General features: G+C 33.5%; 1 protein-coding gene across 1 annotated transcript; it reads left to right on the top strand.

The window, feature by feature from the left end:
• The first annotated feature begins 3984 nt into the window (after positions 1–3984).
• LOC100933480 (olfactory receptor 14C36-like) lies at positions 3985–8791 on the top strand. Its single transcript, XM_031961787.1, has 2 exons — positions 3985–4002; positions 7844–8791. The coding sequence occupies exons 1-2, from the start codon at positions 3985–3987 to the stop codon at positions 8789–8791; spliced, it is 966 nt and encodes a 321-aa protein (XP_031817647.1).
• Positions 8792–16928: the final 8137 nt, after the last annotated feature.

The raw sequence follows: 16928 nt of genomic DNA, 5'->3' as shown, positions 1-16928 counted from the left end.
ATGTTTAGAGAGAAAAATCAGAACATAAGAGAAAAACCATGGGAGAGAAAAAAATAAAGAAAAAAGAAGTGAAAATAGCATGTGTTGATTTACATTCCCATAGTATTTTTTTCTGGATGCAGATGGCTTTTTCTGTGGAATCTATTCGGATTACTCTAGATCATGGAACCACTGAGAAGAACTCAAGCCTTTCATAGTTGATCATCACACACTCTTACTGTTGTATACAATGCATTCCTGTTTCTACTTGTTCCGCTCTCCATCAGTTGAAGTAATCTTTCTAGGCCATTTTAGTTTGACATTTTTATAGAAAAATAATATTAACTTGCCTTCATATACGACAACTTACTCAGTCATTCCTCAATTGATGGACATCTACTCATTTTTCAATACTTTGTTACTACAAAAAGAGCTTCTATGAACATTTTTGCACACGTGGGTCCATTTCCTGCCTTTGTGATTTTCTTGAGATAAAGACCCAGTACAACCTCTGCTGAGTCAAAGGGTATACAGAGTTTGATACCCCTCTGGGCATAGTTCCAAACTGCTCTTCAGAATGGTTGGATCAGTTCACAACTGCACCAACAATGTATTAGTGTCCCAGTTTTCCCACATTCTCTCCACAATTTATTATTATCTTTTCTTGTCATCTTAGCCAATGTCAAAGGTATGAGATGGTCCCTCAGAGTTGTTCTAATTTGCATTTCTCTAATCAATAGTGATTTAGAGAATTTTTTCATATGGCTATAGATGGATTGATTTCTTCTGGAATAATCTGCTGAGTCTTAATCATCTGATAATTATCTGTTCATATCCTTTCACCATTTATCAATTAAGAAATAACTTGTATTCTTGTAAATTTGACACATTCTTTATATAGCTTAGAAATGAGATCTTTATCAGAAACATTGGATATAAAATCTTTTCTCAGCTTCGTACTTCTTTTTCAATCTTGTTTCTGTTGGTTTTGTTTGTGTAAAACTTTTTAATTTAATGGAATCAAAGTTGTCCATTTTGCTTTTCATAATGTTCTCTAGTTCTTCTTTAGCCATAAATTCCTTCTTTCTTGAAAGGTCTGATGGGTAAACTATTCATTGCTCCCTAATGTGGTTAAGGCATAATCTTTTATGCTGAAATAATGCACCCATTTTGAAAAGTTTCTGACATATTATTTTCCAGGTTTTTTTCCCAGAAACTGTAAGGTTTGTTTTTTTTTTTGGGGGGGGGGTATCAAATAGTAGATTACTATAGTAAATATAAGTAAAAATCAATCTAATTAAAAAAGATAAGGAAAGAAAGACATTTTGATAAAGGGTATTATAAACAATAAAGTGGTAACAATATTAAGTGTATATGCATCAAATGCTAGACACAGTGGTACTCAAAGTGTAGTCCAAAGAATTGTTGGGGTCTCTGAAACCCTTTCAGAGGATCTACAAATTTTAAATTATTTTTAGTTCTAATATAGTAAATAGCTATAAATATAACCTGTGTGAACAAAAACTCTTTGAATAGATCCTCAATAGTTTTTTTTAACAACATGAAGATACTGAGAACAAAAGTTTGAGAACCACTGTGCTAGAGCATAAAAATTCCCAGAAAATATATTGAGCCAATTACAGGAAGAAATAGCAAAACTATATTAGTGAGGGTCCTCTCCTCTCAGAATTAGACAAATCTAATCATAAAATAAACAAGAAAGAAACAAGGGAGGTTGATAGGATCCTTAGAAAACCTTGATATGCCAGACCTCTGGGAAAATTGAACAGAGACAAAAAGGACTACACCTTTTTTCTCAGCAATATATGCATAAAAATCTCACAATCAAATGCAGAAAGACAGAAATAGTAAATCTTACTTTTCAGATCACAATGCAATAAAAATTATAGTCTATAAAGGGTTAGGGACAAATAGACTAAAAACCAATTGGAAATTAAGTAATTTAATTCTCAAAATGAGTGAATCAAAAAACAAATCATAGAAACAACACATAATGTCATCCAAGAGAAAGACAATGATGAGAAAACTTCTGGGATGCAGCTAAAGCAGTTCTTAGAGGAAATTTTATATCTTTAAATAGCTACATGAATAAAACACAGAAAGAAGACATCAATTAATTGGGCATGCAAGTGAAAAATCTGGAAAAATAACAAAGTAAACAAAAAAAATTAACAACTTAAACTCCCTCAATTAATTACCCAATTTGAAATTCTGAAACTCAAAGGAGAAAATCTAGTTGACATATACTTAGGATAATGTGGTGATGTGACGTTCTACAGCTGCTCATGCCCATTGTGATGTCATAATGTAGTCATGGTCGGGTATTTAAGGGAGTCCCAGAGAGAGAGGGCTCTCTTGGCCGTGTCTATCTTAGCCACAGAGAAGACTTCAGGCTCCATACTCCAGAGGCCAAACTTCATCTTTGAACAGCCATGTGTCTGCTCTCCTGTAATGTTCTTTGTTTCGGTTTTCTTGGGGTCTCTGGAGGCAATCTTCTTTTCAGTTCAGTAATCACAGCAAGTACAGTCAGGTGTTCAAGTCCAAATCCTTTATTATTTCTTTCAAAGTCTTGTCTCCTTCACTTGAGGCTCAGCTAGTTTTCTTAGAGGCCTATCTCTCTCTTTGATTCAGAGAGCTTGAGCTCCTGCTGCCAGTCCTTTATCTTCTCTGTCTTTGCCAGCTTCCCTCTGTGGCTCTCAGTCCCTGTTTATATGCTCCACACTGAGTATACACCAATCATTATATCACTAGGAAACCATTATTTATTGTAGGATTAAATCAATGCTAAACTAGATTTAACCTTTGTCTCCTCAATTCTACTTAGTATCTTGTTTCAAATTCTGGCCCATAATACTCTCCTGCCTTCTTCACTTCACTCCCCCTCTAAGCCCAAGGCCTCGGGCTGATCTCAAGGCCCACCAGAGAGCTAGCCCGGACATTACAGAATCTTGCCATTAATATTGTTTGAAGTAATGCTTTATTTGCCAGTTTTTCTCTTAAACATAATTAAAATTAATGCCCATACACTAGAACATTGGACAGTGAATGAAAGTTGAAAATTATAAATCTGTAGGGAATCAATAAAATATATGAAACAAAGGATAAATGGAAAACAGATGGGTTACTAGCCACACACAACATTCCTGAACCCCAAGCTATTCAGATTAAAATGTAATAATAAAATATTTAACAAAATAAATGTAAACTTAAAAGGATATAAATAAGGCTAATAGATATTTTTTTAATTCATGCAGCCAGGCATACTTATTTATAGTTTAGTCTAAATCATTTTAATTTGAATTTGACACCACTTATATAAAAAAGAAATATCTTCACAATATATTAGCTAAATAATCATGAAAGTTAAAAGATTGAAGGAATATCTAAAACTAAATATCTCAATCCTGGTACCTCTATGGTATACCAAAGTTGTAAAATATGTTGAAAACTCCTAATAAGTGGACTAATCTTTTATACAAAAGCTTTCAAATATTTGAAGTTAAATATCATGCCCCTCTGAGTTTTCTTTTTTGTAACTAGAGAACTCATCTTCATATGATTTAACAGTTCTTATCATTACCTTGATTAGTTTCTGGATATATTGCAATTTGCCTATAAACTATGTGGTACTAAGGGTTTGTATGGTCTCTTAGGGAGAATTAGGATTACTGATGTGAGAACTTGCTGAGTCTTTTTCAGGATTGCTCCTCCACTCTTGGTATAAACATGACACTTTGCATTCAACTGTGGCTTCAAAAAGTTGTAGCATTCATAGTCATTACACCGTAGCAAAACCTTCTTGGTACAAGCATGAGGATAAAAAAAAAGCCTAAACCTGTTAGTGTGTTTGAAGAATGTCTACCCCAAGCAGGTAAAGACTTCCTTTGGCAGAATGGATGAAGGAGAACAATTTGTACCTATGGCCATGAAGGCAGCTAAAGTAGGTATTTTGAAGGACTTAAAGCTTCCTCAAACATCAGAGAGATGTCAAGGCCATCCATTGCATCACAGAACATCTCCAGACATCTTAATGTTCATCTTGCCACTTGACTTCTATGACTCCAGAAGAAAAAGTGAGGATAATGACCTTATACAATTCTGCCTCACTTAAATCTGATTCATGGACAAGACATTGCTCCATGATAAAGCATGAAAAAGAACTCAGAAAAGAATATCACATTCCTGATATATTTAATTATTACTTATGAGAATATGAAATATTTTTTGTACAAGAAAGCAATTGCTATATGAAAAATATATAGCACAAATAATATCAGATATGTTATAACACTAACAATTGGCAGAGTTGTTTATGACATGTATAGGGACTGGGATAGTTCATTGGTTCATTGGTTAGTTCACTGGTTAAAAGAACCACAGTTCATAAGTGCTATTAATAACTGCAGTTAAGGAAATTCCACCCCCCACTCTTAATTAGTCTCCCCTTTATCACTTACACTCTTAAAGAAATCAGAGAGCAGCAAAATTAAATGATTTACACATGGTAATACATACCACCCGCTGGATTAGAGACAGAACATAAAATCAATTTAGGTTAATAGAAATTGATAAAAGTCAATATAGGAAAGGCAGGGAGTAAACACACATTTATCTACCTTCTGAGGATCTACAAACCTAACATTAATTCACTAATTCATTAATTGAATTAATTAATTCAGAATTTGGAAATCATTTACAATTTGTAAGAAAGGTCACTAGAGTGTTTGTAACTTTCAATACTGAGAAACAGTAATGTATATATATTGCAAAGACAAATTATAGAGGTAAAAGTACTATGGATATGAGACAATTCATAGCAATACATCTTTGTTCTAACAAAAACTAAATGGAAGAACAACTGTTATATGAGAGTAAGAAAATACATTTTACTCTTAGATCAAATGACATATATAAAAGAAGATGAGTACTTAAGAGAACAGAGAACAAAAAAGGAACTATATGAAATACACCATTTTCCTCTTGGTAGAAAGTTGTTGAATTATGGGTTTCAAATATTTTTTCATCTTCCAGATGTCATTATTTTATAGGCAGATTTCCCTAACTAAAAAAAGCAGAAATACAAGCAATTATCACAAGTGAATGTTATGTAAACAGTAATCTATTTTTAAATATTTTACACAAATTTTGAAGCTTTTTTGCCTATGTAGCAATCAAAGCCATAACCGTAGCCACCATATATTTGTATCAAGATCAATCTAACAAGCTAAGCTACTCAGCATGACACTTGGATCTTTCCTGTTCTGCCTTTTTAAGAATGGATGAAGTGGACTTATTCCATGGGAAGATGAGAGATGATGAATCCTACAATTATAATAAATATTCACTTCTATGCACATTAATTAATATTTTCAACCTAGTTGCATCTGAGAGGACTTTATTTGGCATTTTCCCTTTTCTAGCAAGAAAAAAAATTACCTCAGTGCAATGATCTCTGTCTCTCTGCATTTGGCTGAAGAGCAGGGACATTTTCCCTAGGGACATGCAAGGAATATCTAATAAAGGTGAAATTGGTCTATGGGGCCATTATATCAAAAATGCTCTCCAACTATAGCTACAAGTACGCTAAGAAAATTGAGGGAAATTCTTCTTCCCAACCAAGGAGAACAGAATTATCATGGCCAAACAAGAATGGAAACTTTTTAATTTTCTCCAATCCAACCTGAACTTGTAATTATGGGACTTTCCCCCCATTGTATAGAAATTCAATAATAACATTTTTTGAGCAGTTCACATTGCAGAAACTACCAGCAATGACACTTAATTCATTCAGGTTAGTTATACTGTGTTTGAATGGAATGCTTTACCCCACTTCAATTTTCCCCTGTCACTTTTTTCTTCCTCCTGTCCTTTCTTCTTCCCTTCCTTTTTTCCTCCTTTTTCTCCCTCCCTTCTTCTCATTCCCTCCTTATATCTCATCCTTTCTTTCTTTCTTTCTTTCTTCCTTCCTTCCTTCCTTCCTTCCTTCCTTCTTTCCTTCCTTCCTTCTTTCTTTCCTTCCTTCCTTCCCTCCCTCCCTCCCTCCCTCCTTCCTTCCTTCATTCATTCTTTCTTTCTATCTTTAAGAACAACTGATATAGTCATTTGTTTTAAGTAAACATACAAATGTATACAGGATTTTTTTCACCTTTTCAATGGATAGTGGAAGATGAGGAAAATAGAGCAGAATTCAGAACTCAAAAAGGAAAAAAAATGATATATATGTATACATAATGTGATTACATATATATATATATGTATTTATCACAACAAAAATGTACCTTCTATGTTAGAACTAATTGCTAATCCTCTAAAATCTTATTATGAAGGATAAGCAGGAAATTCCCAGAAAAATCTTAAAAGATGTACACGATTTGATGCAAAGTAAAATGTGCAATATATAAAATAACAACAATATTGTAAGATGATCATCTGGGAATGATATAACTTCTCAACAATACAATGATTCATGACAACTCTAAAGGAGTAATGATGAAAAGTGTAATAAATACTTGCAGAGAAAAAATTGATGGTGCCTTAATGAAGTCTGAAGCATTCTTTATTTCTTTTTACTTAATTATTCTTGATTTGGGGTGGGGGTTGTTTTCTTTCATAACTGATTATTATGGAAATGTTTTACATAACTATATATTACAACATACATTGAATTTCTTGCTTTCTTAATTAAGGGGAATGTAGGGAGTGAAGAAGGGAGAGAATCATTTTAAAAATGAATGTTAAAATGTTCTGTGTGTAAGCAAAGAATAAAAATAAAAACACAAAATAAGATTTATCAGGCACAATTAATGACGAAGAAATATCTAACTATCAATTGTCCTAAATCTCTGGATCTTTAACCTTGAAATATTTTTTTAAAGGAAGTAGTGGGCATAAGAGAAAAAGGGGTGGAGTATCAAGGCAGTGTGCTCCCTTGTATGCCAATTGGTATAAGACATGGATAGATTTGAATGGTGATTTGCTTGCCTGATGCACCCGAACAGTAGAAAATTGAAGTGATAAGATGAGGAGAGCCCATGCCCAGTTATAGTGAAAATTAAATGAAATGAGACTATTCAGAGGAGCAGAGAGTTTGGCAGACCAGGTCAGCAGACTTTCCAAGTCTCCTGTTCCTGAATATGGAAAATATATTGCTGTGTATGGTCACCATTCACTTGCAATTCCTTTTTTCAGTCAGTGGGAGACTGTGTAAAGGGCATTGGGAGGATGAAAGATTATGGTCCCTTTCTCCACTGCCAGCAAAAGCAACCAGTATTTTTGAAGCTATGGCTTTCTAAATTTCTGACTTTTTCTTCTCAGCAATTCATAGCTATTTCTGAAGATGATATGACCATGGAAAAGGAATGTAAAGAGAAACTGAGACAACATCTCAAAAGACTTAAAAATTAAAGTAATCAATAATATTGTTGGCTTTTGACTTAGGTAAGATTGCTTGTACTGATGAATTCACTAACAGTTAATCATTGCATTACAGGGAAAAAAAAGTAAGTTAATGTTGGGCCCTTGGTACAATTACTTTCTTTACTTAAGTATTAAAATGTTTTAATAGATGGAATTTCCAGGGATAGTAACTTTCTTTACCAGGGCAGATCTTTATCTCCCACAAAAATTTTAGAGAATTATCTTTATAGGTAACCTGATTTGGTCAGGGTCACACAGTCAGTATGTGAGAGGAGCCTTGTTGCCTTTCAAGGTTTTATTCAGGAAGGATAAAAAAAGAACAATTCTTTCTAGCCTTCACAAATATTGTGTCCTTAATGATAGCGAATTGATGGACTGATTGATTTCTCCTTGGCTCCCTAGGTCACTCAGTATTTGAAAGAGTCAGAAAATGTCTAACTTGACCAACTCTGTGACTGAATTTGTTCTTATGGCGTTTTCTGACACCAGAGAGCTGCAGATCTTATATTCTTTAATTTTCTTTCTCACTTACTCAGCAGGCCTGATGGGGAATCTCCTCATTGTCATCATCACCACCATGGACAGGAGACTCCACACCCCCATGTACTTTTTCATTAGGAATCTGTCCATTGTAGATGCCTGCTTCATATCAGTAACTGTTCCATCTGCATCCATTAATTCCCTGATGAACAACAGGGTTATTTCAGTTACTGGATGTGCAACTCAAATATTTCTGGTGATTTTTACAGCATATGTTGAGTTTACTTTGCTCACTGTCATGGCCCGTGATCGCTATGTTGCCATCTGCCAACCACTTCTTTACCCAGTGATCATGAACCCTCGTGCCTGCATGCAGATGACCTTAACCTGCTTGTTCACTGGCCTTTTGTATGCAGGTCTCCATACTGGTTTGACATTCCAATTGTCTTTCTGCAATTCCAATGTGATCCACCAGTTCTTCTGTGATATCCCCTCTCTACTCAAGATCTCTTGCTCAGAGACATTTTACAATATAGGATCTTTACTTGCCTCTGCTCTGGTGGTTGGAGTTGGCTGCTTTGTCTTCATCACTGCATCTTATATTCGCATATTTTCCACTGTGCTCAGATTTCCAGTGAAAGAAGACCAAAGAAAAGCCTTCTCTACTTGTGTCCCTCATATCATTGTGGTTTGTTTGTTTCTTGTATCAATGTCTTATGTGTACCTGCAACCACCTTCGGATTCTGGGTCCATTAAAGATATAATCCTTTCAATATTCTATTCTATTATACCACCCTTACTGAACCCTATCGTATACAGTCTACGGAATAAGCAAATAAAAGAGGCTATAATAACAGTAATGAAAAGAAAGCTTTTGTTAATGAATAGAGTATAAACTGTTGTTTACTGTTTAATGTAATTCATTCATAAATGTAATATTTCTACATGTATGTGTATATATATGTGTGTATTATATATATATATATGCTTATATATATATATATAATTTGTTTATTTATGAATTCCTATTTCTCTCTTTACAGATACAGCTAAATCACTGGTGTAAATGAATAAAAAGATCCTAGATTGGACTTTAATATTATTACCATCACTAGCATTGTTATCATTTTGAAGCATATTCAATAATTTAAAATAGTGCAATTCACTTAACTCTTAGGTGGCCTTGGGCAGCACATGCTATTATATACAAATAAGGAATGTATACCACAAATTTTTCAGAGGATTCTTTTTCCAAATAAAACACACTCAGATTACTGTGGTCCCTCAGACTAGGCACATATAATTTCAACAAAATCATTCTATGATTCTGCCTAGAGATGACTACTATAAAGGTAATATGAATTTTTGGTAGATGATTGTGATAGAATGCAGTATATTGTGCTATAAGAAATAATGAGCCCAATAACCTTAGAAAAACATGGAAATTCTTAAATATGTACCTATTGTGTATAATACTAGTCATTTCTAGATTGGGACAAAGGAAAGAAAAAAGGAAATATAAGAAAAATTTATTTAAAAAATTGTAAAAAAAACTTATAAAAAATAGGATAATTGTGTTATATATTGAAAAAGAATGAGTGGTACACAGTAGATTTCTAGTTTTAAGGGTAATTATCTTTTTAATATTATATAAAATGTTGTTTTATTCCATAAAGTAAAAATAGAATGGATTAAAAAATAAATTAACATGCTGAATTTGATATGCTTTTTTTTCACAACAAGTTGCACACAAACTAGATCCAAAGTTGGATATAACATTTATCTTATTTGCATATGGAAATGTTCTTTTTTTTAAACTTCTCCATTAACAGAGCTATACACCTTCTTTACAATCTCCCCAACATGTCTGGATTATTTTAATGTTCTCCTAATTGTTTTTTTAGGACTCAAGACTACATTTCTCAAGAATTCATTCTCCATTCATTACACAGTTGTGAAATTATTATATGTAGGAATATGTCTAAACATGTCATTCTCTTGTTTGGAAAGTTTTAATAGCTTCTTGTTGCCTCAGGAATTAAATGCAACTCACAATATGTACAGATTTATGTTTTTCACAGTCTAACTATGATATTCAATTCAAGATTAAATGTTATACAGCAAGAGCAAGAACATTAAAATGAAGTTAAGATAGATATTAGGATAATAAGTGATGAAATTAGAGAAAAAATAAAAGGAAAAAATTGACTGTTTTGGACAAATGTGAATAGGTTTTTTTTTTTTTTTGGAAATGTTAATGTCTAATTTGGAATACAAGAAGCAAATACAGGAGAATAAATGTGTTAAAATAAAAAAAGAATCAGATGTGTGGGATGAATGAATGAGTAAACAAAAAAATATTTCTTAAACACTTACAATAATACAGTCATTGGTTCAAGACCAAAAGAACAAAAGGAAAAACTAGAAATGTTAATTGTTCATGGGTGGGCAGGAACAATATAGTAAAAATGACAATTTTACCTAAACTAATCTATATATTAAATGCCACTCGATTAAATTTTAAAAATAATATTTTACTGAATTAGAAAGAAATAATAAAATTAAATATCAAGAAAATCAAAGGAAATAATGAGATAAATGTGAAGGAAAGAGTTTTAGCAGTACCAGAACTTAAATTGTATCATGATAGTAATTATCAAAACTATCTGGTATTGGCTAAGAAATAGAAAAGTAAATTAATGGAACAGAGTAGACATACAATTTATAGCAGTAAATATATATAGTAATCGTGTATTTCAGATGTGCTAAACTTTAAGTTTTGGGAATAAGAATTCACTGTTTGGTAATGAAGAAATCTGAAAAGCATTATGGCAGAAATTTAATATTTACCAAAGCCTTTTACCATTTACTAAGATAGGGTATAAATAGATACAAGACCTAGAAATAAAGGAAGATGTTATGAGAAAATCTGAAGAACATGGTTTATATTACTTACTAGGATATGGAAAGCATTTACGAATTCACTAGAGATAGATAGCAAAATGAAGAGTAATTTTGTTCAAAGAAAAATGGTATCCAAGATCAGAAGGAAAGCAGAAAATTGGGGGAAATTTTTATGGCTAGTTACTCAGATAAAGGTCTCATATATCAAATATTTACAGAATTTTTTTCAAATCTATAAACATATGAGACTTTTTTTAAAGAACTTTTTATTGACAGAACCCATGCCAGGGTAATTTTTTGCAACATTATCCCTTGCACTCTCTTCTGTTCCGATTTTTCCCCTCCCTTCCTCCACCCCCTCCCCCAGATGGCAAGCAGTCCAATACATGTTAAATAGGTTACAGTAGATCTTGGATACAATATATGTGTGCGGAACTGAACATTTTCTCTTGTTGCTCAGGGAGAATTGGATTTAGAAGGTATAAATAATCCGGGAAGAAGAACAAAAATGCAAGCAGTTTACATTCATTTCCTAGTGTTCTTTCTTTGGGTGTAGCTGCTTCTGTCCATCCTTGATCAATTGAAATTGAGTTAGATCTTCTCTTTGTCGAAGAAATCCACTTCCATCAGAATACATCCTCCTACAGTATCGTTGTTGAGGTATATATTCTGCTCATTTCATTCAGCATCAGTTCTTGTAAGTCTTGCCAATCCTCTCTGTATTCATCCTGCTGGTCATTTCTTACAGAACAATAATATTCCATAACACTCATATAACACAATTTACTCAACCATTTTCCAATTGATGGGCATCCATTCATTTTCCAGTTTCTAGCCACTACAAACAGGGCTGCCACAAACATTTTGGCACATACGTCCCTTTCCCTTCTTTAGTATCTCTTTGGGGTATAAGCCCAGTAGAAACACTGCTGGATCAAAGGGTATGCACAGTTTGACAACTTTTTGAGCATAGTTCCAAATTGCTCTCCAGAATGGCTGGATGTGTTCACAATTCCACCAACAATGTATCAGTGTCCCTGTTTTCCCACATCCCCTCTAACATTCCACATTATCTTTCCCTGTAATTCTAGTCAATCTGACAGGTGTGAAGTGGTATCTCGAAGTTGTCTTAATTTGCATTTCTCTGATCAATAGTGATTTGAAACACTCTTTCATATGAGTGGTAATAGTTTCAATTTCATTATCTGAAAATTGTCTGTTCATATCCTTTGACCATTTATCAATTGGAGAATGGCTTGATTTCTTATAAATTAGAGTCAATTATATATTTTGGAAATGAGGCCTTTATCAGAACCTTTGACTATAAAAGTGTTTTCCCAGTTTATTGTTTCCCTTCTAATCTTGCCTGCATTAGTTTTGTTTGTACAAAAACTTTTCAATTTGGTATAATCAAAATTTCCTATTTTGTAGTCAATAGTGATCTCTAGTTCTTCTTTGGTCATAAATTCCTTCCTCTTCCACAGGTCTGAGAGGTAAACTATTCTATGCTCTTCCAATTTATTTATAATCTCATTCTTTATGCCTAGATCATGAACCCATTTTGACCTTATCCTAGTGTATGGTGTTAAGTTTGGGTCAATGCCTAGTTTCTGCCATACTAATTTCCAATTTTCCCAGCATTTTTTTGTCAAATAATGCATTCTTATCCCAAAAACTGGGGTCTTTGGGTTTGTCAAGCACTAGATAATTAAAGTTATTGGCTGTTTTGTCCTTTGAACCTAACCTATTCCATTGATCAACTAGTCTGTTTCTTAGCCAATACCAGATCGTTTTAGTAACAGCTGCTTTATAATATAATTTTAGATCTGGTGTAGCTAGGCCACCTTCATTTGATTTTTTTTTTTTCATTAATTCCCTTGAAATTCTTGACCTTTTGTTTTTCCATATGAACTTTGTTATTTTTTCTAGGTCATCAAAATAGTTTTTGGGAAGTCTGATTGGTATAGTGTTACATAGATTAATTTGGGTAGTATTGTCATCCTTCATATGAGACCTTTCAATGAAGAAATCAAAATAATTAATGGGCATATGAAAATACTCTAAATTGTTATTAATTACAGAGAAGCAAATTAAAATGACCTTGAGATATCATTTTACTCTTACCAGATCATCTAAGATAATTTAAGTAGAAAGTAACAAATTATGGAGGGAGTATGGAAAAATTGACAAATGAATTTCCAATTTATTTAATTTGTTTAGGGCATCATCATTCTTCCCAAATCAAGTGCCTATTTTAACCTTATTTTGTATGGTGTGTGAGATATAGGTCTATGCCAAGTTTCTGACATATTATTTTCCAATTTACCCAGCAATTTTTGTCAAATAGTGAATTCTTACTCCAGAAGCTAGAGTTTGAGGGCTTGTCAAGTAATAGATTACTATAGACCTTGATTATTGTGTATTTAATTTACTCCACTGATACACCACACTATTTCTTTGCAAATACCAAAGGATTTTGATGACTGCTTCTTTATAATATATATTGTTTTGGGTTTAGTCTGCTAAGCTACCATTCTTTGTTTTTTTTCCCCAGAAATTCCCTTTATATTCCTGATCATTTTTTATTCCAGATAAATTTTGTTGTTGTTGTTTTTTCTAGTTCTATAAAATAATATTTGGCAATTTGATTGGTGTGGCACTGAACAAGTAGACCAATTTAAGCATAATTGCCAATTTTATTTTATTAGCTTGGCCTATCCATGAGCATTTGATATTTTTCCAATTGTTTAGATCTAACTTTATTTATGTGAGAAGTGTTTTGTAACTATGTTCATATAGTTCTTCAGTTTGTCTTGACAGGTAGACTTCCAAATGTTTTATTTTATCTACAGCTATTTTAAGTGCAATTTATTTCTATCTGTTACTGATAGGCTTTGTCAGCAATATATAGAAATGGTGATTTGTTTGAGTCTTTTTTATGTATTGTAACATTATTAAAGTTTTGATTTTTTTTGAGTAGGTTTTTGGCCAATTTTCTAGGATTCTATAAGTATATCATCATATAATCTGCAAAGAGGGGTAGTTTTCCTTCCTTGTTGCCTATTACAATTCTTTTAATTTCTTTTTCTTTTCTTATTGCCAAAGTCAACATTTCTAGTACAATGTTGATAAATAGTGGTGATAATGGGCATCCTTGTTTTATCCCTGAGCTTATCAGGAATTCATAGTTTCTTTCCATTACAAATAATGCTTGCTATTGGTTTTAGATAAATGCTGCTTCTTATTTTAAGGAGTTCCATTTATCCCAGTGCTCTATAGTGTTCTTAATAGAAATGGTTGCTGTATTTTGAAGAATAAGCTAACTCAGTGATGCATTTGAGACCCATCTTTTACCCTCAAATTGCTTTAGTGTATTTGCCAAAAAGATTATTTGGATTGAACTGCTGTTCATGCTACAATTAGAGTTGGGTATGAGGTGAACTCTGAGGGTGTATAAACACCCTCCAAAAAGTTTTGGCAGCCCTCATACCAGAGGTGCTAGCCCTCTTGGAATATTTTGTATACCCTGTGAGACATTTAGTGCTAAGAACTAAGAGGAGAGAGGAAAGGGAATAATAGCATTTATATAGCTCCAAATGTATGCCAGGTGCCCTGCTAAGCATTTAGAAATATGAACTCTTTTGATTCTCAAAAAAATCATGAGAGTTAGATGTTGTCATTTTCTTCATTTTACAGCTGAGAAAAAGAGACTTCTTTAGTAGGTGTTTGAGGTTAAATTTGAACTTCAGCTAGTAAAATCTAAGCCCAGTGATATCTCTCTCCATTGTCCCAGCTGCATTAGGAGTACAAAAATAAGCAGAAAGAGCTATACTCCCTATTCTTTCCCTTTCCAAATCTATGGGAGAAGACAGCACATAAGGAACCCACAGATAGGGCAAAGCAGGTAGAAAGCAAATGAAGGGGATTCTCATGAAAGATCATGGTAAAGAAAATATGAAGGGTCAGGATGGTATTCTGGAGAAGACAGAAGACATCTTATAAATAAATAAATATTATAAATATTCTGAGAACAACTATGCATTATGAGGGAGAAGGCTACAGGAATGGATGGTACTTCCAATTTAACCAATTCATAGGTAAACAACTTCTAGCATGAGAAGGTTTCTGGGACATGATTGAGAAAATCCCAGAGGACAATTTGGAATGCAGCCTAAAGAGAAACAACATGCTAATCTGACCAGATACGTATGTTTCCTTTCTCTATTATCCTAAGAGTTCCCAAGTCCTTCTAGGTTAGTATGGGACTTAGTAGGAAAGCAGATATCTATGTCATGAGCAGCATAAAGATAGGGTATTTTATCCAGGAAGTTCAGGGCAAAATGAGTTCAATCACTGCCGTACCATATTCAGTGGTCCCATTTAGCTGGTAGTCATGCAAGAAATAAGGAAAACACGATGATGAAAACATACACAATGGTCTGACAAATGGTATCTAAATCTATCACCAACACCTAAGAGAACTTACATAAAACAAAATAGCCAATAGTGTTTCCAGATGAATTTCCCCCCTTTTTCCCTTTCCCCCACTAGACTAGTGATAGATCATAGGTGCATATAGTATTGCATACTCCATCATATGGAGTCATTTGGTTTATTGATTTTGATTACCTATTTTTTAAAGACAATTATTTTTAAAAGGTTATTTAACTCTAAATTTGGCCTGAAATTTAAAGTACATTAATGAAATAAAGTGATTTTTGTATATGAAGTTAATCTCTCTATATACAGATCAAATAGATGAAATTAATCAGTGTCTTCATGTCAATTGAGCCTTTATTTCATTTATATGATTATCAAAAACCATGGAGAAATCATATTTTCCTCCCAAATAAAATTAAAAATCCTTTTAATTTAAGCCATTAAACAATGGAAAAATAAGTCAAAGTCATTTATATCTACTGATGTGCATTAATGGTGTGTAATGGGCTGAGGTTTGAGCTGATGCACTGAGGTCCCAAGTACATGAGGCTAGATAGTAATTGGGCTATACTCTATTAATATACATGATTGGATAAAGAATGGTCCCTGCCCACTCTCCGTGCAAGTCCTGATGTGTTGTATAGGAAATGACGATTTTGGTGGGTGGAGGCAGAGAGAGAGAGGAAGAGAAGCTGGGAGAGACTGGGCTGGGTTCGAGACTCCGAGCTGCTGGTTGTGTGGCTGCTGGTCGAGCTAGCTTCTTGACTCAGCTGCACACATTGCTATCGCCGATTCTCTTCCACCTCCTATCCTTCTTCACTGAGAATAAAGACTGACGATTTTCCCCTAACCTGAATTCCTGTCTCGTGCTGATCTTAAAATACACGATCTTCACAATGGTGCATTGCATAGAATGCTGGATTTGAAATTACAAAGATTTATCTTGCTGATTTCAAAACTAAACTCAGACTTTTATTTGCTGAATGATGTTAGATAAGTCACTTAATTCTATTTGTCCCAGTTTTCTCATCTGTAACATGAACAGGAGAAGGAACTGGCAAACCACTCTAGTATCTTTACCAAGAAAAACCCAAATGGAGTCATGAATGGTTGTACATGACTGCAAAGACTGAATAACAATGCACACTGATATTTTTGGAAACTTAAAAGTCAAATCTCAGGATATGATTTACTTTTGTTTTTTCCACAAGGAGAAAATTGTACCATGGAAACTATTTTGGGGTTTTCTGAGTTTAGCTGGACATTAGGGATAATGTCCCTGAAGGCAGTGCCAGTGATATAATAGGCAGCATTCCAAAAACTAACTTCCAGCTGAATCACAGTTTCATGATTGCACTGAGACAGTATAGGAGCTCAAAGAATCTCCTGTCCTTCCTGAGAAAATCCTGAATCTTTGTGCCTACAATGAGAAGGTGGCATTTAGAACATCGGAAGTCATGAGAGAAACTAAACTGCTAATTTAAGTGGGAAATGAATAGGTGAGTGAGCATAGAACTCTTTTTTTCCATTTCTATTCCTTTCCTTTTCCTTCATTTTAAAAACATATCCATATATGCGTTTTTTCTCTAACTGGAGGTATTTAGAGATATGATGTTACTGTATTAGAATTCTTGTGCTTTAAAGCTCCATCAGTTAATTCAAATCAGCACCTAATATGGAAATTATTT

The sequence above is a fragment of the Sarcophilus harrisii genome, chromosome 3 (assembly GCF_902635505.1).
Source record: "Sarcophilus harrisii chromosome 3, mSarHar1.11, whole genome shotgun sequence".
NCBI lineage: Eukaryota > Metazoa > Chordata > Mammalia > Dasyuromorphia > Dasyuridae > Sarcophilus > Sarcophilus harrisii.
The sequence above is the reverse complement of the archived record's forward strand: the minus strand, read 5'-3'. Positions and strand labels throughout refer to the sequence as shown.